Source organism: Hemicordylus capensis, chromosome 4 (assembly GCF_027244095.1).
Source record: "Hemicordylus capensis ecotype Gifberg chromosome 4, rHemCap1.1.pri, whole genome shotgun sequence".
Taxonomy (NCBI): domain Eukaryota; kingdom Metazoa; phylum Chordata; class Lepidosauria; order Squamata; family Cordylidae; genus Hemicordylus; species Hemicordylus capensis.
The window spans coordinates 107,818,411-107,841,831 of NC_069660.1; the positions used below are offsets into that span (position 1 = coordinate 107,818,411).

The 23,421-nt window shown below is 41.7% G+C and overlaps 1 protein-coding gene across 2 annotated transcripts in view; it reads right to left on the reverse strand.

Moving 5' to 3' along the window:
* Positions 1–295: 295 nt before the first annotated feature.
* NEGR1 (neuronal growth regulator 1) overlaps positions 296–23,421 on the reverse strand; it is a 746,066-nt gene continuing 722,940 nt past the window's right edge. For both annotated transcript variants that reach the window (XM_053244669.1, XM_053244673.1), the window contains one exon: positions 296–8,130. In XM_053244669.1, the coding sequence (XP_053100644.1) occupies positions 8,009–8,130 (122 nt within the window). In that variant the 3' untranslated portion in view covers positions 296–8,008. The remainder of the gene's footprint in view (positions 8,131–23,421) is intronic.

Genomic DNA, 23,421 nt, shown 5'->3' on the forward strand with positions numbered 1-23,421 from the left:
GTAATGATATATTCATAGTAATTGCGAAGCACAATAGGAATGAATGGCTGGAAGAAAAATCCCCAAACCCAAAGAGAAATTAGTTTTCAAAAGAACAGCTCTTCATATTCAGAATCTACTCAATTTTTTTAAAATTTTTTAATTTTCCCCCATCTTCTCTACTTGTTAACATGGTCTCAACCTAGCTATTTTTAGGTCTGTCTGGGAGGCAACATATATTTCCTGCTTTTTCCTCTAAGGTTTAACAGAGAAGGGAAGGGGAAGAAGATTAAACTGTCAACAGGAACAACCCCAATTAAAGTGCATTTAATGCTTTTATTCATGTGTAATAATGAATAGACTTAAACGAATCAAACTGAAAATGAAGTATTCTTTTGTATACAGACTTTTACACTTCTCAGCTGGATATATGGAAGCAATAAACACAAAGTCAACCTTTTAGTCAATTATAAATATTTGCTATCATGCTACCACAGTACACACGGCAGCTCATTGTATTTATTTATAGCTTTGGAAGGTGTAAAATGTTGTGCTTCCTCATAGATCTGCAAGTTTGTTGATTTGAACAGTAGGCCCCTATGCTATAAGAGAAATTCCACACAGATTATTTTAAAGACCATGGTGATGGGAAGATATTTTCACATGAGCTTACTGTATCTTCCTAGCATCATAGTGCTGAAGTCTTACTTGTGTCTTCACTGGGGTGTGAAGACCCTGTTATGAGTCTGTAAGCCACCACAACCATCTTATGTCTTCTTGCAATTCGGCCTCTATGTAACACAGCTCAAGGAGGACCCGTTGGATCAGGGCTATGGCATGAGTGGCAAGGATGATTCCAAGTCTTTTGCAACCTCGATCAAAATTAGCCTTTCCCAAAGCTATTAGCAATGGATGGGGAAAAATATGGGCATAGAACTTTTAACTGACATAGATAACAGACCGCAGTTTTGGGAGGATGATTTAAATTGGGAGATCAGTATGTGGGCAAAGGGTTAATTTCTCTCCCTTTCCTACACAAGGGCCCTGGTCTAAATTGCTTCTCCAGTGCTGCTTTTGAAAAAGAAAAAGATGTTTGGAGTTCCAATCACAGAACTTCAACATCACATCTCGTTTGTCTCACAGCTTTGGGTTCCAGAGAACAATTTTACACTCTCTCACCTAGTGCGAGGTGTTTTGATGTTTTTTAAAGTTTATTTCTTTAAAACCCATGCTATCACCAGTGGTTCTTGCAATGCCCCGCAGTTTCAAAAGTGGGTTGCTTTGTGCTTTAAGGAGAGCATATGTGTGAGAAACACGGGACTAAATAGCACATGGCTGACAGAATAAGCTGAGTGAATATTTGGATTTTGGCCACAGTAAATGGCATCAACATGAGACCCTGTCTCACAATGCTTTGCCTTAGAGACAAAATGGGAAATTACACAAGGAAAGGCTTGAGGCATTTCATTGGGGCTGTCTCATTGACCCCCAGGGAGGTCTCCACTGAGACATTTGATCAGTGGACAGAATAAGAGTATCTCAGGGAAAAAATGATCAGGAAATATAGAGGGCAAAAATGTTTGAGGCTCCTTGTCTTAGCACACCTCTTCAGAAAGTAAATATCCTTTACAGGAGAGACAGAAGATGGAATGAATTGGTCCACTCCTTTCTCCTCCCTGATCTCAACATATCAAAAGGAAGTAATGTTTATACTTTAATTTCGTTCTCTCAGTTTAGCCACTGTGTTCAGTCCCCCAGGTGGCAGATTTCAAACCAGTAGCTTGAGATGTAACTCAAGAAAAATGATACACTAAGTGGGCCAAATGTGTGCTCAAAAGTTTGCATATAAAATACATGTGATGGACACTAGTTGCCTGCTTTAAAATTTAAAAACATCATAATCCCCAGCATCTAGAAAGAAGCACCTTTTTAAAAACCATCAACTAGGCTCTACAGACATTTTAGAAATCGGACATACATAAATTCAAAAACATGTTTCTGCCTCAAACAAGAATAATCCTATCATACGTCCCTCATACGAGTCTCCTTTTCATTGGCTTCTGCTTCTGATGAGGCTAATGCTGTCACTCACTTTTCCTGCTACAACTTGCAAGCCACATTTCAGGTCAGATCATCATTAAGGAGGCATTCATTTGTTCTGAAACAGAACCACTGCATACGGGTCAGGTGAAAACAATACAGGGAAGAAGGTAACAGTAATGTGGACCAGAGATAAAATGAGAAAGGACTATGGTAGCTGGAAAGGACAGAGGAAGGACCAAGAAGAGAATTCTTGTTTAAGGAAGAAAAAAAGAAGGAATCACATTCAAAGTGTGTACAGCGTGATCACCAAAGAACTCTTTACAAATATAACTCAATACATGTACCTTACTTTGATACTCACAGTACTCCCCTTAATAAGTACAGATATATTCCACTATGGTGTACACCAGGCCTGCCACAACAAGAAGCCAAATACCACAAGCTATGTATGCTAGTGTCTGACAACCAAGTGTCTGACAACCCTCCCTGCATTTGTACATTTCTGAAAAGGTGTAAAGCCAGAAGGTTTATTCAGCTTCCTGTGTGCTCTCATAACTGGTTGGTGGGCTATGTTCATCCCAGAGGATCACAAGCTGGGCAGGACTGCTATACACCATATGATTATCTACCAGCAAAGATTAACAGTATGAACATTTCATCTAAGGTTATACTTGTCCCCAGATGCAATCTATCTCCCTACCTATAAAATCAGTGGCAAAAGTCCAATAGATTCAAATGGATCTAGATTGCAACGTTAATAATTTGCTTTAAAAAAGTTACTCTGCCCACCTGGAATCTCATGTTAAGAGTTCCATCATGGCTTTGAATTTCTGACACAGTCTACTTGGTGAAAGAATATTTAAAAGTGTTGAATGCCCTTTCGGGGAGGCGGGGGGGGGGTAAGAATGAAGTTTCAAAAACAAACTCTTCCACTGCAAGTTATGAAATATGGACTATTTTCCTCAGACTGGAAGAGGATGATCCAGTCCCTGAAAGTAAGTGCATACTGAGGCGTTAAGGCATATTATTTATCAATGTAAATACATATTTTGGTATACACATTCTTAAGTGCACACAATTGTGTGGGGTAAATGGGTATTTTGGTCAGTATAATGTTGAGTGTTGACTGTGGAGATGTGCAAAAAACCAGCTTTAGTGGTGGGGATTTTAACACGTCTGTTTCTGAAACAGAATATAATTTAAGCGATAGTGAAGATAAGAGAAACTCCAATCAAATTTTGAATTTTTCCTGTTAACTTTCCAAAAAACAGCTTTCAGATTAAATGTATTAACATTCCTAGTTTTAATCTAGCATCACAACCTACAACACTTAGAATTGCCTTTTCCCCTCCATATTTCAATCTGGCAATAACACAATGGCAGTTAAGTGTCCTGATTTGTCAAACACATTATTTCATGATCTGTAACTATTCAAACATTTGGGACAACTTAAGCATAATAAGTTTCAGTTGTATCACTTGGAGCTAATCCATTTATTTTTTTCATATTTTTCCATGACTGGGAGAAATATAATTGTGGCTGATTAAAAATATGAACAGTAATGATACCAACTAGATGAGCACAGATTATCATGTAAGAAATAGAAGAAAGCAAACATACCCCACAGTTTAAGGACTAATAAACTTTGAAAAATGATATTTGAAATTTGCGACAATCAACACAATTCACATCAAGTCCCAATAAATCCCAAATTGTATAATGATTATATAGGGGGGGAAACTGTTTACCAAAGAAGCGTGGAACTTTTACCAGAGAGTAATCCTATAAACATGTAGACACCTGCTATTATTCATTTATTTTTTAATTATTGGGACTACTTAGTGCAGAACTATATGTATTTGCCTGTCTTTACAGGATTAGGGCCTTCACTGACCATGTTTTCAAAAGGAGCATCTATGGTCCAATCTTGAAAGTGCTTATTGAGCTGCTCCCAATATCGTACTTATGGGATGGAGCCCTGTTTTGTACATATAATTCTCCCCTCTTGGACAAGCAGGGAGAGGTTTGTACGAAGTTTTCATCCACAACCCTGGGCTTATACTTTGAAAAAGAAATTGCACCCAGTAACTGTGTATGAAAGCACAGAGGCTGGGCTGAACATTGGGCGAATGTGTTCCAGATGCTATTGTGGTAAGATTTCGCACACAAACAAAAATCAATAATAATAAAAATAAAATATCACCCTGTTTGCTGCAGGAATCATCAGACTCCAAGTGCTGGGGGAAGGATCATGAAGGCAGTTAACTTGATTATAGAGTTTGGATGAGCAAATGAATTGAAAAACAGCTCTTTGTGCAGTGAAAAGCAATGTTAAGAGTATATCACTGGGTACTCTTTATTTCTATCATATCTTTGACTTGTTGCTTTCTTCTTAAGAGAGTACTGACATACAAAATGCTTCCTATAGCACTACTCTTTCAGTCTGCTGAATGCATTCTAGAAATTTAAAGCTGCAATACAAGGAAGAATCAAAGGGGTGGCTTCAAACATTCAAACGTACAGGTACAACAAGGTAATGATACTTCCTGGTTTTTGTGCCTCTTTGTGACATTCTATTCAAGAGTTGGGATAAACAAGCTCCTGTTCCCTGTGGCAAAACCTCCATTATAAGGGAGCACAAAAAGAGCAATTGAAAGTTGCATCTGCTTCCAGCTACTCCAGCCATTATGGATGTCTGGTCACCCCCACAAAATCAGGATATTGCACCAGACCAACCAGTCATGCTTTTTGAAAAGAAAAACGCCATATATATGACATCAATAGACCCACAATATATGCTGTGAAGACAATTAAAAAAAATGAGTATGAACTGTACAGAGTTAAACTATATGGCTCTGCCAACTTACTCTCAGGATAGCCCTTTCTTATTTTTTTCCTAAAAGCCATTGTTCAGTTAAACTGGATCCTTCCTTTTGCTAATCTGTACTGTATACATGTTATTTATAGAGATGACAAGACAAAATACAGTTATAGTATAGAAATGTGTGTGAACTGTGTGTTGGATCTGGGTAGCAACAATAGTGACAGAACTTCGAGGGCATGCTCGCTATGTACCAAGGAAAATTCTGTGGTGGTGATACTAAAAGAATTGCTCAGGAACCTGCACTATGCATTAAATAAATTCCCCTTCCTCCAGCTTTTTGAAAGTTTATGAATGGGAGAATTATTTAACATATAACATTTATTTATTTTATAATCACACTTTGAACTGAATTAAGTTAAAAACACTGCAGCCTCATCTATGGCTTGCTGAAACATTGATTTGTTCTTGTGACCGTAATGCTTATATGAACTCATTTTGAGGTACAACAGCTTGCTGAACATACTCAGTTTGTTGACTACACTTTGCAGAGCAGGGCGCTTTCCAGATTACTTACTACAACAGCGGTAAAATGCTTCGGTTTGGCAGATGGCGTTCAAAACTTTTTTTAAAGGGTTGAAGCTGTTTGTTGCGCAAAGCCACCAGCAGGGGGAGCAGTCTTTTCTAGCTTGCACAAAACTCCTACAACAGGAAAATACAGCTTTCTTCTTTTTTTTTTTGCAACACACATGCAACACTATAGGACTGTAACGTGGCAATAAAATCTGAAATAAGGCATCAGAAATGTGAATGGCACCTTTCTGATAGTGCAGGGACTGCAATGTCAAAACACAGACAATATGGAAGCACACTTGGAGAAAACATAGTGACACTGTTGTAGCAGGTAATCTGGAAAGTGCCCAGGCCTTAGCAATTTCAGTTAAAGAGACTATAGTGTTATTTCTCAACCTGAACCAGTGAACACAAATACCTAAGTCAAGTAGAAAAGGGCAATTTCTCATGAGTTATTTTTGTGTAAGAACTAGAATTAATCCAAATGAAAAACTTTACACTGCATTATTCATTTATTTCATATTAAGCTACCTCTGTAAATATTTTCCCAATTTTTTAGGTGTAACTTTGTGTCCTTATTAAGGGCTAGTGCAAATCTAGAATAGACGCAAAGCATCACCTCCAGTTTTTCAGAGGGTTCTCCCTACTTTCTTCTGTTTTTAAAGTTGACCTTTTACAACCATGTAAATACAACTTTTACATAAAAGTCCATTGTTTTCATTAAGATGTTGCTTAGGCAAATATGCAGTGTTAATTTATACTGAAGCAGAACTTGTGAATTTTGGAATGTTAGAAGACCTTTCTGAAGATATATGCTAACATAGGTTTACAGTGTTAATTATATTTTGGGAAATAGATACGTAAGATGCAAAACAAGAAGAAAAATAACTCAAGTTTAATTTAAGACTGGCTATGTCTTATGGTTTGTTCAGTGCCTTATAGGATATTTAAAATTTCCCTTTCTAGAGCAAAGGGCTGTATTTATCTGCATTTTCCCATAAGATGTAGGGCTTGATGTCACAATAGAGCATAGACAGGATTGCCCCAAATAGGTGGAAACATGGATGACACGTGACGTACATCTACAGCAGGCATTTGAGGAGATTCCTGAGTTGCATGTTTGTGTGGGAGAAGGAACAATGATTTATTAGCAATAGCAATAGCACTTACATTTATATACCGCTTTATAGCCAGAGCTCTCTAAGCGGTTTACAATGATTTTAGCATATTGCCCCCAACATTCTGGGTACTCATTTTACCGACCTCGGAAGGATGGAAGGCTGAGTCAACCTTGAGCCCCTGGTCAGGATCAAACTTGTAACCTTCTGGTTACAGGGCAGCAGTTTCACCACTGCGCCACCAGGGGCTCTTTTATTGTGTTGACAAACTGACTTTAGGCAAAAATGTTTTAAAAGCAGTAGTATGTTAGAATATGTCCTGTGTGGCAAAGGTCAGTATTTGGAATGGTGACTATTATTATTTGTGTGTGCATGCATACAAGTGTGTTTTTTGAAATGTATTGTGTATGATGAGAATTCTGACTCCGAAGATTTTGCAAACAAAAGGACTATCATCTATAAGTCAACCAAAAGTCAACAGGAAGTACAATATTTACTGACATAAAATTAGCCACCTCTTTAAAAAAAACACACAAGTTGACAGGTATGGTCAGTTTCAGGTATGGAACTTTTACATTCACATAGAAATCTCTGAGAGAGATCGGATATTTTTGTACAGATTTGGGATATGTGTTGTACTTGACAGCTGGACTAAAAAAAATATTACTGTCTACTTACTTTGCTGTGCTTAGTGTTTGGAGTAGTTCCTTTACCCGACTGGTTGTATTCATTGTACATCCAATAGCACCTTTGTCCTTAAGAAGATATTCGGTACCCTTGAGCTTAGCATCTACCAAAAACATCCCCAATTTGTCAGAGAGGAAGAGAAAAGCAGTATCTTATGAAGGCACACCCATGCTGAACTGACAGGAAAATCAAAATCAAAGCATAACTGCACAGTGCAGTCATATTGCAAGGCTCATTCTTGAAATCGGAGTATCATGCTAGAAGAAAATCTAGGTTATGTGTTCTATTTTTGAAGAATTGAATTGAAGGCAATATTATTTAGCTTTTTGTAAAAAAAAAAACTTTATAAATGAAGATAAAATCTTATTTAAAGAGGGAAATGAATGCTTGTATTGCAGCCTTAAAGATCATATTTTTAACTGCAATATTTGGGTTCTTTTTATGTAAACTACAGTCTGCAAACCAGCAGACCATGACTGAATGCTTTTGAAAAGTTATAGATTACAAACATGAACTCACAATTAATATCCTCTAAAAGTAATTTCAGAGCTTTCACGTCTTTTAAAAAAAAAAGGACAATGTGTACTGCTTCACAAGGTAATGCAGCTAATAAAAAAGAGAGTAGAATTAAAGTATTTACATAATGAGCAATTCTACAGAAGGCGATCATCCCCATATAAGCACTGCTGATTATATCCCACGCCGCTTTTTAACAAACTCTACCAGATTGGATCCAGTCATCAGCACTTTCAAAGAATCCTTAAAAGCCTCTCATGGTTCTTTACATTTATTGTAGAACGATGTTCTTCAGGTACATTATGCTGGTGTAAGAGGACAGTATCAACACAAGGTACCAGCAGGACAATAGAACTTCAGCGCCTCCAGTAATCCCAAGCTGGGTCGTTGGAGCTGGAAAGAGAAGAATGCAGATTACATCAATATTTCTGTTGTTTCTCCAGGTCGCTCTCTCTCTCTTTCTTTCTACCGTAAGCTACGATTTTTGTATCAACACAAAAGAAACAAAGAACACAAAAGAAGCAAAGAATAGATGAAACAGAGAAATGCATAGGAAAATGTGTATTTTGCACAGCCAACATTGCCCTGAAGTAATCCTCCAATGGGCTGTACCAGGCAAGATTTCATAATAAAGTATATAAGTATAGCCGAGGGCTGGTTCACACATTGAGGCACTTCACATGAGCAGTTTGACCCGCTCTCCCCGCAGACAATCATTTACCCTGTACTGGGTGGGCAGATCTCCTACGGGCCACCCGCGCCTCGCCATGGCTTGCACGACAGCTCTGGGGGTCAGGTGCAGGGAAGCACCGCCATGAGAGCCCCAGTAATGCACCATGCGAGTACATGATGCATTTCTGGGATCCCCCCTCCCTCTCCCCCCGAATGTGTTTGTCGTGGCTGCAAGTAGCCTCAGCAGACACATGACCAAAAGACCGAGGTTAACGGAGTGCTCACTCCACTAAAACATCATTTAAGGCGGTGGCTACTTAGGTGGGCTTGCCACCATGGAGCTACCGGGCCCACCCTTGAGCCCGGTGGTTCTCACAAGTGAGCAAAACCAGGCTGGACTCCCTTAGCCCGGTTTTGCTCACTCTTGAGAGTAGCTTTAGAATGTTCCTAATGAGGAAATGGAACATGCACTTCCATTCCCCTCTGTTTGCAAATTCTGGAGAATGAAACAGGTTTCTCTATATCAGTAGCCACTACAGGCATAAGGAGTTGTATCATGTTGTGTGGGTGGCACACGTTCAAGGACACCACTGAGACAGGCCTTCGTTCCTTATTAGGAGAAGAATGGCTCAAGTTAAAAGCCTCCCTCCTTGAGCTGTCACCTGCCCTTCAGCCTGAGGAAGTACGTCCATTCCTTGTCCTGCATCACTGGTCTTAATGAATCACAATATATCCCCATTCAGTACTTAAAAAAAAAACACAACCCAAAGAAACAAAGAGGAGAGCTGGTCTTGTGGTAGCAAGCATGACTTGTCCCCTTAGCTAAGCAGGGTCCACTCTGGTTGCATATGAATGGGAGACTAGAAGTGTGAACACTGTATGATATTCCCCTCAGGGTATGGAGCTGCTCTGGGAAGAGCAGAAGGTTCCAAGTTCCCTCCCTGGAAGCATCTCCAAGATAGGGCTGAGAGAGATTGCTGCCTGCAACCTTGGAGAAGCCGCTTCCAGTCTGTGTAGACAACATAGAGTTTGATAAAACCAATAGCCTGACTCAGTATATGGTAGCTTCCTATGTTTCTATGTTCAAACATCTTAAGCAAACACAATTTCAAAGCACAATGAACCATAATAATAACTACAAAAGCATTTACAGGTTGCTTACCATTGGCTCACTCTATTGTGACTCTTGTATTAAGTTGTCACACTCCTGCCATTACTTGGAAAGTGGTGGGCTTCTGTGCGGCAACTCGAAGATTGCGTCAGCTTCTAATTAATAAATCCAGTGCTGACCTATAGCTTTTTAGTTATAGTATAGTTTGTGAGTTTTCAGACTGTTGACCTGTTATCTTTTTAATTGTTATTTATGTTTTTATTTCAATTGTATATTCACTCTGTCTTATTTATAAATTTTTGAGTTTTAGTAATTAACTCCCTCCTTAAGATTGGGAGGCTTTTGGTGGTTTCAGTAATATACCCTAGGGTATTATGATATAAGTGGTATTATGTTTTTATAACTGTGTTATATGTTCTATTCTATTTCCTTGTTGTGCTGGTCATAGACTGTAATAAACCTTGATCAATCGAAGTTATCACACTTGTCTCTATGTAGGCAAACCTTGTTACTTGCAGAACCACTATTCTTGGTTTCATGTATTCACATGTGTCTAATACCCTATTTCATTATCTGCGCATACCAAAGGGTTGAAACCCATGTATCCATGGTTCTTAGAGGACCAAATGTGACTGCGGAGATCACTTTAGGCCACCATTTTGTCTGCAGGAGCCATTTTGTAACTCATTTCTTTTTTAAAAAGTCATTTCCTCCATGATTTCTTGTGGTTTGGGGGGGCATTTTGCTGTTTCGGGGGCATTGCTGGGCACAAGGAGAGCACAAGGAGATCACATGGAGCACAGTACAGTAATGCATTTCAGGTTTTTTCTTCCGTTTTAAAAAACCTTTTGGCCCCTTTTTCTGTCCAGGAACCTAACTCCCTGTTTTACATAGGCCCAAAGCCTCATTACTCATGGAGGCAGGTCTCATGATCCGTGAGACCCGCTTTCTACAAACTGCAGGGAGAGCGGGCTAAGCCTGCTCTCCCCGCAGACAACTGAGCAAGGAGCCCTGGGCGGCCGGATCGGCCACCCACACAGTTGCTGGCTCTGTGATGGAGCCGGTGGGGGCTGGGGGGAGCGGGGGGAGTGGGGGCTGAGTGGCCCCCGGAAGCCCCAGTATGCCCTGTGCAAGCGCACAGGGCATTCTGGGGAGACATCCTGAGCTGGGAGGTGGCTTTTCACCTCCCGGTTGGGGGTCTACTCGCAAGTAGCTGTGCCGCAGAGCCGCGCCATGGCTACTCACGAGCAGATAGCCTGGGTTTGCGGAGTGCTAGCTCCACAAACCCAGGCTAAGGGGCGGGCTACTTGAGCGGGTTAGCCTCTCCAGAACCACCAGGCTTGCTTGCGAGCCTGGTGGTTCTTAGGATAAACAAAAATCGGGCTAGGCTCTCCTAGCCCGATTTTTGTTAATTGTGAGAATAGCCCCATGGTTTCATTACTCGTGATGGTAGGCGAGGAACCAAACCTCCACAAGTAACAAGGTATACCTGTAATGTTCAAGTATGCACAGGGATTGCCCAGGTTACTGCAGTGCCTGAAGCAATATGCCAAATGTTACCTTGCCACATGCCCTTGCTGGGGCCCAGCTCCTTCAGAACTGACTCTTGCAGGTATTGAAAGTGGCAAGAGAGGTGGTGAGTAGGGAAGGCTGCCAGCAGCCTCTTCTTTTTTCCTGATGCTTCTTCCAAACTGTGCAAGGAATATGAGGAGGGCCACTCCTTGAAAATCTTGCTTGGACTGGCCCACAGGGCAACAGGGCATATTCCTGGTGTGCCCCACCCACAGGGTGCCCCTGTCCCCGCCACACTCAGCAGCAGTGAATATTCCCACCCTTAAGCACCCATTCTGCTCAAAACCCAGCACCCTCCCCACATACATTCCACCACATACATTCCACCCAGTCTGGCCCTGGATTGATCCCAAGGAGTGGCAGGGCACATCTTGCCGCCCTTAGGCTGCCCCAATGAGTGGCATAACATGGTCTGAAGGGGGCCAGTTTAGGAATGTAACACAGGTCCCTCTTTTTTTTCATTTTAAGGCTTACTTGCCTTGCCTCGCTGTTTGTTTGCCAGCCCCTGCCATCGCCCTCAGCCCACCTCACCTGTTTGCCCTGCTGTCCCCCACTCCCCAGATTACCTGCTGCCTCTGTGGCTAACCCACTACAGCTCCTGCATGGCAACTTGCTAAGCTGCAGCAGCCGCGCAGTATAATGACATCATATCCTGGCATCTGTTGCCGGGTCGTGATGTCATTATGCTGCATGAGACCTAGACCTTATCAAGCTGCCCTGCATGGAACTGTAGTGGGTTAGCTGCAAAGGCAGCATATAATCTCGGGGTGGGGGAGAGCAGGATAGGCATATCAGTTGCCCCTCTTCTGGGGAGGTGGTCCAGGGTGATCATCTAACAAAATCTAACAAGATCATCTAACAAAATCTGCCCAGTTACAGTTACACCCCTGTCCTGAATAATTGCCAGCTGAGGCAACAGTCTCACATTTCCTCATAAAAGGACCACTCCTGAGTATGCACATGTACACATTAGACGTTTCCATTGCTGTTTGACTCTGTGAAAGTGTGGGTCTGGGTTATAGCAGCAGGTTCTCTGGTAAAAGGTGCTGTGTGTGTGTCTGTCTGCCTGTCTGTTATGTGTACATGGTGGACTGCATACCATCAGGCCTCAGATGACATATTGCATTTATATATTTAGTCTGCAAGTATCTCTGCTCGGAATGAGCATAGTTCTGGGCCTGTGGCAATTTACCATAACTGCCTGCCAACCATAAGTCATTGTGGTCAAAACTTCCAGGATGGTACACAAATTCAGGCTTAGGCTGCGTAATTGCAGGTGTTTTTTGTTGTTGTTGTATCTACAACTGCTTTATTTTATCATGGATACCTTAAAGTATAGCACAATGTACTGCACCTTGATGTGAAGAAGGAAAAGTTGCTCTCAGCATTTTGCCCATCAACAATTTTGCAGAAGAATATGCCATATCTGTTGGCACTGTGTTTCGGAGCTGCAGAAGAGCGATGTGGGGCTATTTTGCATAATACTGACTTTATTTTCTGAATAAAGTACAGTATTATTGTATTGTGGGATCTCAGGACTACAGAGAATAACTTTCACTGCCCATTATATTTCAAAATTATTCATTTTCTTGCTTGCAAAGGAGACATGGTCACTCACCAGTTCTTTGGGGAAGAATACAGTGAGGCTATTTCCATGATCGCCCAAAAGTGGGCTAAGGGAGCCCAGACCACTTTGGGATGACCATGTGCTGCAACAGGAGCCGTGTAGCTCCCAGCAGCTAACCATCATAACCACCCCTCCTCTTAAATGAGGTTAACGGAGTGCGCGCTCCGCTAACTCCATCTACATGATCAGGAGATGTCGTGATGTGGCTTCATGCCACGGAACCTCACAAGGAGAACCCTGCCGGGAGACTGTAACAAGCCTTCCAGTCTCGGGAGTATGTCCAGGATGCCCCGCGCACTTGAGCGGGGCATCCTGGAACTTCTGGGGGCTGCGCGGCCCCCGATCCCTGCAACCCCTGCCGGCTCCGTGACAGAGCCGGCAGTCATGTGGGTGGACAAGCCAGCAGTTGTGTGGGTGGTCGATCCAGCTGCCCAGGGCTATAGGCTCTCCCTGCAGACCCGACAGAAGCTCTTCTCACGGATCGTGAGAAGAGCTTCATTATGTTTTGATGTTTACCTTGTTTTTAAATTAGCAGTGACAGAGTGAGTTGATTTATCTAGGAGTTGCAAAACTTCTGGGCATCTGGAAAAATGATCAATCTGGGTAGGTATGAAGGCCTTCTAAGAAAAACAAACCAACCTGTAGCTATTTTTTCACCATGATTGATTGATTGATTAAGTGCTGTCCAATCGGTGTCAACTCTTAGCAACCACATAGACAGATTATCTCCAGGATGATCTGTCTTAACACTAAAAGACCACTACCAGAGGCAGTTGGAGCAACCCACGCCCCCAACCCCGGCCAAAAATTGTTGGGATTTTTCCTCAGTTATTTGTATGGGGCATGCTTCTCTGTTTGAATGTGTTGATATACTGGCTTGGAGGTGTTTGTCTGCTCTTCACTTGCTGACTTAAATTCAAACTGAAAGGTTCTCCCATAACAGAACACTCTTATGCAGAACGTTAGTCTGTTTATTGTTTTCTTAGCCTATGTTTAGTTAAGATAAGTAGGAAAGTCTTTTTCTCAGTTAAAGTTCAAAAGGCAGTGAGGGAGGACAAAGAGTGAACATTCCCAGGAAAAGCATTTAAAAGTCTACGAGCCACAACTGAGTTGGCCATGTCCAAGGCACCCAATAACTAAACCTCTCTAAGTATCAGGATGCAGGGGAAGAAACAATTGGAAATAGATTGTCCTTCAGGTATATAGCACTGAAAATGTTAAAGGCTTTAAAGGTTACTAGCTGAGCCAGGCGCAGAACATCTGTACCTCTAGTTTGCTGCTGCTTTCTCCCTTCACCTCTGCCACCTTCTTCTTCCTCCGCCCGCCCCACCACTGTCTTCTTCCCCGCCTGCTGACCCACCCATCTGATAAAGTGTCTGATAAAGCAGCACATGTTGTAATTACGCTGGTGTTTTCCAAGGAGTTTTGGAAATATTGACAAATGATTTGCAATAAGCTTAGCCTTGCACCTTCACTGGCACTCCACATATGTATTGATAAAAGTTCTTTTCTTTCAAAACATTTATATGCTGCCTTTTTCATCAAAGGCAACCCAAGGAGACTAAACTTCAAAAAAGAAGAAGAAGAAGAAAAAAGAGCTCATAAAACACATTAAAGCAATTATATCACCAAGATGCCACTGAAATCAAAGCATAATCCATAACTAAAAGTCAAATAATTACCACCCAACCACAAATTCAGCATCACATTTCCCCAAAAGCAAAAGAAAAAAAAGAAAAAAAGACCAGTTTTTAACTCAATGCCTGAAGGAATGGGAGAGTTGGGATCTTAGGAAGGCACCTTTAGGAAGGACATTTCTTAGAATTGGTGAAACCCTAAAAAGGCCCTGTTCCTGGGATATGCCTAGCATGGCATCTGGAGTAAGGCCTCAGATTATGATCAGAGTAAGGCAAATGTGGATGAAGACTGTCCTTAAAGTTTTTAAGGTCACAACCAGCACGTTGAACTGAGCCCTTGATTTAACTGCCCTTTTTTCTTTTAAGTAACACAACAGCTAGTGGAGTTTTCCCTCAGTTTGGCTATAATTCTGCTTCCCCACTTTGGGGCTTATGATGTATCAACAATTCTGCCTTAAAGTCAATAAGGTCTTAGTCCATCTTTGGAGGCATCTGATTGGGTACAACTGAGTAAATGTTCTGTAGTGAACAACTTTTTTTGTAAGAAGAAAGGATCTGTAAAATTCCCAAGGCTTTTTATACTTGTCTACAGTCCACTGCTTTGATAAGTTGCAGTGGTTTGGTGTCATTTTCTTCTTTTAAAAATAATCCTTCTTATTCTAGTAACAGGATTGTTGTTATGTAGCCAATCAGATTTGGCTGGGTGACAATGCCACTAAATGATTCCAATTCAGAGTGACGAGGACATTGCTTATTGAATAGACATTACTCTCACTCTGCACTAATTCAGGTTATCCTCAGTGATGTTATGGAGCCAAAGCTGTCATGTAACAATATACAACTCTTATTTAGAAAAGGGATGGGAGGCTATTTTTCAAACAGTAATGGCAAAAATAATGCTGTAAATAGAGATCTCTGGAACATCTTTGAAAAAGAAAGGAAACACAATTTGCAGGTGGAAAAAATATTCTTGAAATGTATTTTTCCATTTTCATTCAGCTGTAACTTGTAGCAAGTTTAGTTTGCTGTGGTCATAACATCTGAGTACTTTAGCAGCTGCATGGTAGGCATAAGCACAAAGCATTTCATGCACAACTGGAGAGTGGGCGCTTTAAAAGGAGGAAGGCAGGACTTGCCTGCCCCTCCATCACTTCCTGCACTGTCAGTTCTATCTATCTATCTATCTATCTATCTATCTATCTATCTATCTATCTATCTATCTATCTATCTAACACACTTCTATACCACCCAAAACACATGTCTCTGGGCGGTTTACAATAAACAAACAAAAGTTAAGACACATATGTCACACAGCAAAAAGTGGAATGCACCTGAAATGCAGTCTGCATTTTTCTCACAAGGGCTTTCTCGTCCTGAGGAGCTGGTCATGTTAGCTATTGCCTCAATTTTGCTATCACTAGTTCTGACCCCTTGTGCTAAAGGATATTTCAAGTCTTGGACCATGAACAGCATTTTGCTTGGATTAATGTAACATGCTCCATCAAATTTCTCAGAATCAGATTGTGTTCCTCCTGTGTGGATGTGGCCATAATCATGTCATCTGTTGTTATATGGACGCCTGTGATGTTTCCAAATGTCTCATAATTCTTTGTTGAAACACCTCACTAGTTAACTTCATTCCAAAAAGTGGACTGAGACATTTGAATCTGTCTCATGGTGTGCTGAAAATAGATAGGTCAGCAGGCTCCTCATCTAATCCAACTTGCTAAATCCATTTTTGTATCCAAAATACCAAAGATGCTTTTACCAGCCAATAGACACTGAACAACGGTTGCCATTGAAATGCAATAGAGTTTAAGTTATGTTTCACTTTATTAAGTATTCTGACACCCAAGAAACTGAGAGCCTGGCACAATCAACCCAGCTATAACTTATTTCTCTGAAAGCTTCAGGGAATGTTTAAGTCATTCATCACTAAAAATGGTATGTTTTTTACATCCCTGGATAACTACTGGGTTTGTCAAGATGTGATGTATCCTACAAAACTCTCCAAGTTAGTTGAAAACTTCATAATATTGTGTAATAAGTTATTTCATATAACTTATAATATGCCTACCCGCTGTTAAGGTGCATGCAAGCTTCTTCGCCTTGTAGTGAGGCGATTCTCATGTCCAGCCAAAACTGGGTTAAGGGAGCCCAGACTAGTTTCGGCTGGTCGTGAGCTACTGAGCTACTGCTCGTGAACCCTGAGGCTTTAACATGCTTGGAGAAATCTGGTTGTATAAGAAATGCTTTTCTACTTTTGTCCTGTACTAATGGGAACCAGCCCCTGATGAAGCTTGTGGCGAAACAGGTCTTTATCCCGGGGTGACTGTCGTGGTTTTTCCCTGGTGTGCCTTGTCCTCCATCATCTATTATTGTCAGTCATTACAGAGCAGGTTGCTTGTGTTCTTTGAATGAAGGCTTCGTGATTAGGACTACATGCATTTATTACATCTTACTGAATACATCGTCTCCTCCCTTTGTATTTGAGGACTCATTACCTGTACTGTATGTACTCTTCAATTAGGGATGTGCAAACCAGTTTGAATTTGAAACTATTTGAATTCGAACCAGGATGGTTCGAAGGTTCGAACCGAACCAGCCATCAGGTTTGAGCTGCAGGTTTGAATTCGAACCGAACCAGGGGGTGGTTTGATTCAAACCTGTTTGGACATCAAAAAATTGGTAGGATAGTAGCTGGCACCCAGGGGTACCTGCCACCCAAACCCCAAAGCAATTGGACACTCGTACGATTTTTTATGATTTTTTGAAAATAATTTTTATTTTATTTTCATAGGTTATAATGGGACTCGAACCAGGCCATTATACATTATTGTGGAGCACCCATGGGTGCCAACAACCACTCAAACCCTGAAGCAATCGGACACCCCTATGATTTTTTATGAATATTTGAATTATTTTCAGTTATTTTTTTCATAGAGTATAATGGGACCAGAACCAGCCCATATCCCCTATTGTGGAGCACCTAGGGGCACAAAAGCAGGATGGGTGTTAGACAGAAATGGGTGCCTACCACCCACAAAACCCCAAGGCAATTGGATACTCCTCTGATTATTGGTGCATTGTTAAAGTATTTTTGAATTCCTCATAGGTAATAATTAGGATTGCAGCAAATGTATAGCTTCACTTCGGGGGGGAAGGGGTGTCCTAGAGTGGAGTGTGGTGGGTGGTAGTTCCTAGGATGGGCAAGGAAGCTATCAGAATTATTTGAAAGTAATTGGGCAAAGGGCTAATTTTTAAGTGATTTTTGAAGTTTACGCGACTTTAAGGTTTTTCTCCATAAAGAAGCATGGAGGTCTCAGCAAATGTATAGCTTCACGTTGGGGGCAAAGGGGTGTCCAAGAGCAGAGTGTGGTGGGTGGTAGTGCCCAAAGGGGGGGGGGCAGGAAGCTATCAGAATTATTTGAAAGGAATTGGAAAAAAGGCTGATTTTTAAGTGATTTTTGTAGTTTATGCGACTTTAAGGTTTTTCTCCATAAAGGAGCATGGAGGTGTCAGCAAATGTATAGCTTCACGTCAAGGGGAAAGGGGTGTCCAAGAGCAGAGTGTGGTGGGTGGTAGTGCCCAATGGGGGCAAGGAAGCTATCAGAGCGAGTGGTGGTGTAGTGCACAGAGGGTGAGGTTAGCAACCCATGGGGGTGATTGGCACCCTCGCTCTGGGACATCCCTTTCTCCCCGACGTGAAGCTGTACATTTGCTGCAATCCTCATTATTCTCTATGAGGAATTCCAAAATAATTTTAAAATTCACCAATAATCAGAGGAGTGTCCAATTGCCTTGGAACTTTGTGGATAGTAGGTACCCCTGGTTGTCTACCACCCACCCCACTTTTGTGCCCCTAGGTGCTCCACAATAGGGGATATGGGCTGGTTTGGGTCCCATTATACCCTATGAGAGAAATAATTTAAAATATTTCAAATATTCATAAAAAATCATAGGGGTGTCCTATTGCTTTAGGGTTTGCATGGCTGTTGGCATGCATGGGTGCTCCACAATAAGGAATAATTGGCTGGTTCGAGTCCCATTATATCCTATGAGAAATTTTTCCCCAAATAATTCATTAAAAATCGTACGAGTGTCCGATTGCTTTGGGGTTTGGGTGGCAGGTACCCCTGGGTGCCAGCGACCATCCTACCAATTTTTGGCTGTCTGAACTGGTTCAAACCAGTTCTAAACGGTTCAGATTTGAACTAAACCTGGGAGAGGTTTGAGCAAAACCAAAACTGAACCACCACCTCCTGGTTCGAACCTGGTTCGAATTCGAACCAAACTGGGCAAACCATTTTTGTGCACATCCCTATCTTCAATTTCTCATTTTGAAGACATCTCAGACTTTGTTTGGACACCTGTATATACCTGTTTCTCATTCTTTCATTGTATTTTGCAATTCTACTTGGTATCTTATTGTATTTTTATATGTGTTATATAGATGTGTTTGATTATTTTCATGTGTGTTGAGAGCTGGTCATTTATTTATTCATTATTCATTCATTTTTTACATTTCTGTTTTTCTGCTCACGGGTCTTGCATTTTCTTCCCTCTTCTATTCCGTGGAACCCATTCCCCCCGCCCCTTGTTTTTACATCCCTGCATAACTACTGGGTTTGTGAAGATGTGATATATCCTACAAAACTCTCCAAGTTAGTTGAAAATTTCATAATATTGTTTCATATAACTTATAATATGCCTTTCATATAACTTATAATATGCTATTGAGGTGCATGCAAGCTTCTTCACCTTGTAGTGAGGCGATTCTCATGACCAGCCAAAACTCGGTTAAGGGAGCCCAGACCGGTTTCGGCTGGTCGTGAGCTACAACGGGAGCTGAGCGGCTCCTAGCAGCAAGCCGACTTAAATGCCCCCCTTACAGGAGGTTAGCGGAGCATGCCCTCTGCTAACCCTGGTTTCCCCCTCTTATGTCTGCTGTGGATGCTTGCAGCCCCGGCGGACACACTCAGGGAAGGGGGGAGGCGTACCCCAGAAGTGCACCGCACACATGCACGGTACATTACTGGGGCTCGGGGGGGGGCAGCGCACCACACAACGGTGCTTCCCTTTGCCCAGCCTTAGCTTAGCCTGCTCTCCCCGCAAACCCTCTGGAAGCGGGTCTCGTTGATCATGAGACCCGCCTCAGTGGCTTTTTCAGATTCTATGTTGCAGATACCATAAGCTACTGAGAACATCATCAGACTTTTAACATCTACATTTACCCAGCAATCACTTCAGATAGTATGCGGTATTCAGATAGTACCAGCGTCAGCCCTGGAATAAACCTATCATGGTCCTAAGAAATGAACTTCTTTTTTAAAAAGTGTTTAAAATGCTTTATTAGAGGTTTTTCCCCCTTTCCTTTCCATTTTTGTTACCACCCAGCAACATTCCATGACATTTCTACAAATTAACATTGTTTACACTCAATGTTAGCCAGGGATTTGGAGTGATGTCTGCTCAATTGGTGTGTTGTCCTGGACAGAGGAAAAATAATTTTATTTCATTTCCCACAGACACAGCATACCACTCCAAAGGTAGGCAGGCCATGGGTAGATGCTTCTTGCACAGCAAGTACAGAGGCACTTTGCAAGAAGCTTGGTAATGTTCCTCTTGCCTTTCTGTGGCCTGGCTTTGACTCTGGAGTGTTTGGAACCTGCAGAAATTTGTCACTCTGTGAGCTAGCAATAAACTCAATTTGTGCTTGTGCAACTTCAGAGGCTCTGCAGATGTCTATTGCATTTTCAGACAAATTCAGATTCCCTTAGTGATGGCTCCTTTAATTTTTAATAAAGTCACACTGGGCAGAATTTTGGACCTGAGCACATGTGATACTTGGGGATCTCCACGTTGCAATTCCTGGCTTTTTGGCCACAGCCCTGTAACATATTTGTCAATCTCAGTTTCTGCTAAATGAGTTTGAGATCAAAGCTGCCAACTATCAAAAACAACTTTCTTTTTAGGATAACAATAATTCCTATGCACTATTAACATATAATCTACTTTAGACCACTCAGTAGTCTGTGGTTGTCTTAAGGGCTTCTTTGCCTTGGTTATCTTTGTCTTTTTCCTGTTTCTACAGCAAAATGGCCATCATGTTTTTCTCCTTTTTGTCCCTCTTGAGGCTTTTATATAGATGAGAAAAATGTTCTTATCTGATCCAATTCTCATCAAGATTGCCAATCAATGCAGGGGGGAGTGCTTTGCAAACCTCATAATTTCATCTTTTCTCCTGATAATCCTGGTACAAGAGGAGGGGTGTGTGGAAAGAGATATTTACAAGCCCAGGGGTTCTTGAAGTCCCGCCCTGTCCTGTGTTTCTGTGTTCTGAATCTGTGAGCAACAAGTCGCTTCTGACACTACATTGTGTTGTGTGACTGGCATGCATTCAAGGTTGCCTCTGGGGAAGGCTGTTTCAGGCCTTCATTCTTTATTTTGACACCAGGTTCCTGCTACAAGCTTCCTCCCCAAGCTCAGCTAGCTGCCTGCCAGCCTGAGAAAGTAGTCGACTCTGCTAATCCTGGATAATTGGTCTTAAATAGACAATTATAATATACTATGGGCTGGAAACATTTGAGGGGTTTGCTGCTGGGAGAGATGCGGCTCCTGTTGCAGCACACGACCAGGAGAAACCGGGCTAGGCTCCCTTAGCCCGGTTTCTCCTGGTCGTGAGAATAGCCTCAGTAATTCTTATTGATCACAGACATGGCTTCAGGTTGTTTCTTATCAGCATCTTCTGAGAGTAGAAGGCAGTTCTGTTTGTGCAAGTAGGGGATTTCTTTGTGTTCTCCCCTTCCCTCTGTAAGTCCCCTGTGCTGCATGCTACTCTACTCTGGAGGTTCTGCCAACGCTCAGGAACAGATGGGGAGGGGAGAGGAGAAAGACAAAAATCTCCCCATCCTTCAGCAAATGGAAGAGCTTTCTGTTTACAAAATGACTTTAGATACAACTTGTTTCACAGAAAGCAGTTAGTATGCGTGAACTGGCCCCCAGGTTTCTGAAGGAAGGAACAATAATTTAAAGTGCGTCCAAACACAACTTTAAAAGCAAAATACAATTACTGCTTCTTTCTTATTCAGTTGGTTATGCTACCATAATATCTAGTTTTGGGGCCATGGTCAGTTATTGCAGACACTCCTAATTTGGAGAGGCAACAGTAATGTTATTAAGGTAATGTTGGACAATTGTGCAATGTGACTCACTAAGCTTTCAGTAACGTTCTTTGTGAGTACTGATTTTCTAATCAAATGTATCTATAAAGCAAGTTATTGTCATAATCAACAACTTTCAAAATAAATGACAATGCATTTAATTCAAAGTACCCCCAATTCATGTCAAGGGCAAAGTTAAAGAGAAGTAGAGATGCAAATAAAGGCCTGACCTCAATTTTGCATGAAACCCTAGACACAGAACACACAAAAAACAGGTGAATTAAATGAGGTTGAAGTAGTCGAAGTAAATTAAATGAAGTCAAAGTTGTCAAAATGAATTAAACAATGTTGAAGTTGCTGAAGCAAATTATTCAAAACCAAAGTTTTCAAATGGCCTAAGTCAATTGCAGGTATTCAGCTAATGAACTGAACTTTTAAATTCATCTGTGGATTTAAGAAGCACTCTGTCCCACTTATAATCAGTCATGGCTCATGTACCTTGTAGCAAGGAACTCAACCAGGCCTAAACTGTGTGTAACTGTGGCAGGGCTGTGTCTTTAAATGCAATGTGCCCAATTCACTTCTAAAGCTGGAAATCATTATGCAATGTATAGTGTCAGAGGGGTAGTTTAAGGACCACTGTGAGAAGCACAGAAACTCCACTGTGTCAATAGGATGTTCCAAGCCTGCTAGAGGATACTACTCAGAAAGCTTCGTGCAAAAAACTCACTATTCCAGCAATTTTATTACTACATACTTTTCTTGTCAATATTTATCCACCCGTCCCCAGATAGTATAGTATAGTATAGTATAGTATAGTATAGTATAGTATAGTATAGTATAGTATAGTATAGTATAGTATCTTCTTTATATTTAAAACAAAACGGCAGCGGGGGGTGGGACACAAAACAGCAGCGAGCTGCCACACATGGGATTAGCCACGGGTACGCTATATAACACCTTACATTTTGAAAGAACAAATTCCCATCTCTTTCCCACCCCCAAAAGAGCAGAGGCTTTGATCAATGTGACCCACCCCCTTGATTGCCACATCCTTAGAACAGGGGAGGACAGGGATCAGTTTCTGCACTTGATGCTCACCCACGCAAACAGATCAGCAGCACTGAAGCAAGCAGTGGCCTCGATAGCATTTACAGAGCATTAACGATGTTTTAGGCCTCAAATAAATGAGCAGCCGGAAGTCCATGCCCACCTCTATGGTCAGGCAAGAGCCCCTTGTGTGTTGTGCCTGTCTTCCCATGTGCAGACATACATAGGGGTGGAGGGAATAGGAATATAAACATAGGAACATAGGAAGCTGCCATATACTGAGTCAGACCACTGGTCTATCTAGCTCAGTATTGTCTTTACAGACTGGCAGCGGCTTCTCCAAGGTTGCAGGCAGCAATCTCTCTCAGTCCTACCTTGGAGAAGCCAGAGAGAGAATTTGAAACCTTCTGCTCTTCCCAGAGCAGCTCCATCCCCTGAGGGGAATATCTTACAGTGCTCACACTTCTAGTCTTCCTTTCATATGCAACCAGGGTGGACCCTACTTGTCCGCTAAGCGGACAAGCCGTGCTTGCTGCCATAAGACCAGCTCTCCTCTCCTAATATAGCTGCTGCTACTTGCCCTAATCAGTCTGGCTATGGCCGATCAGGCTGGCAAGAGAGGTATAGTGCTGGGACACTCCTTTATAGCTGTTATGACAATATATGCTAGAGGAAAAAAGGTTTTTTTATCTCTCACAGTGTTAAACACTACAGTAGTAGATGACTCAAGGAATATAGGGTATATATTCCAGACCATTTCCATGAAAGATTCTTTCCCCCCTGCTTCCCTCACACCAAAGGGAAGCACAAGCAGGCAGTTCAAAATGACAACTGCCACTGATGCACGTTTTG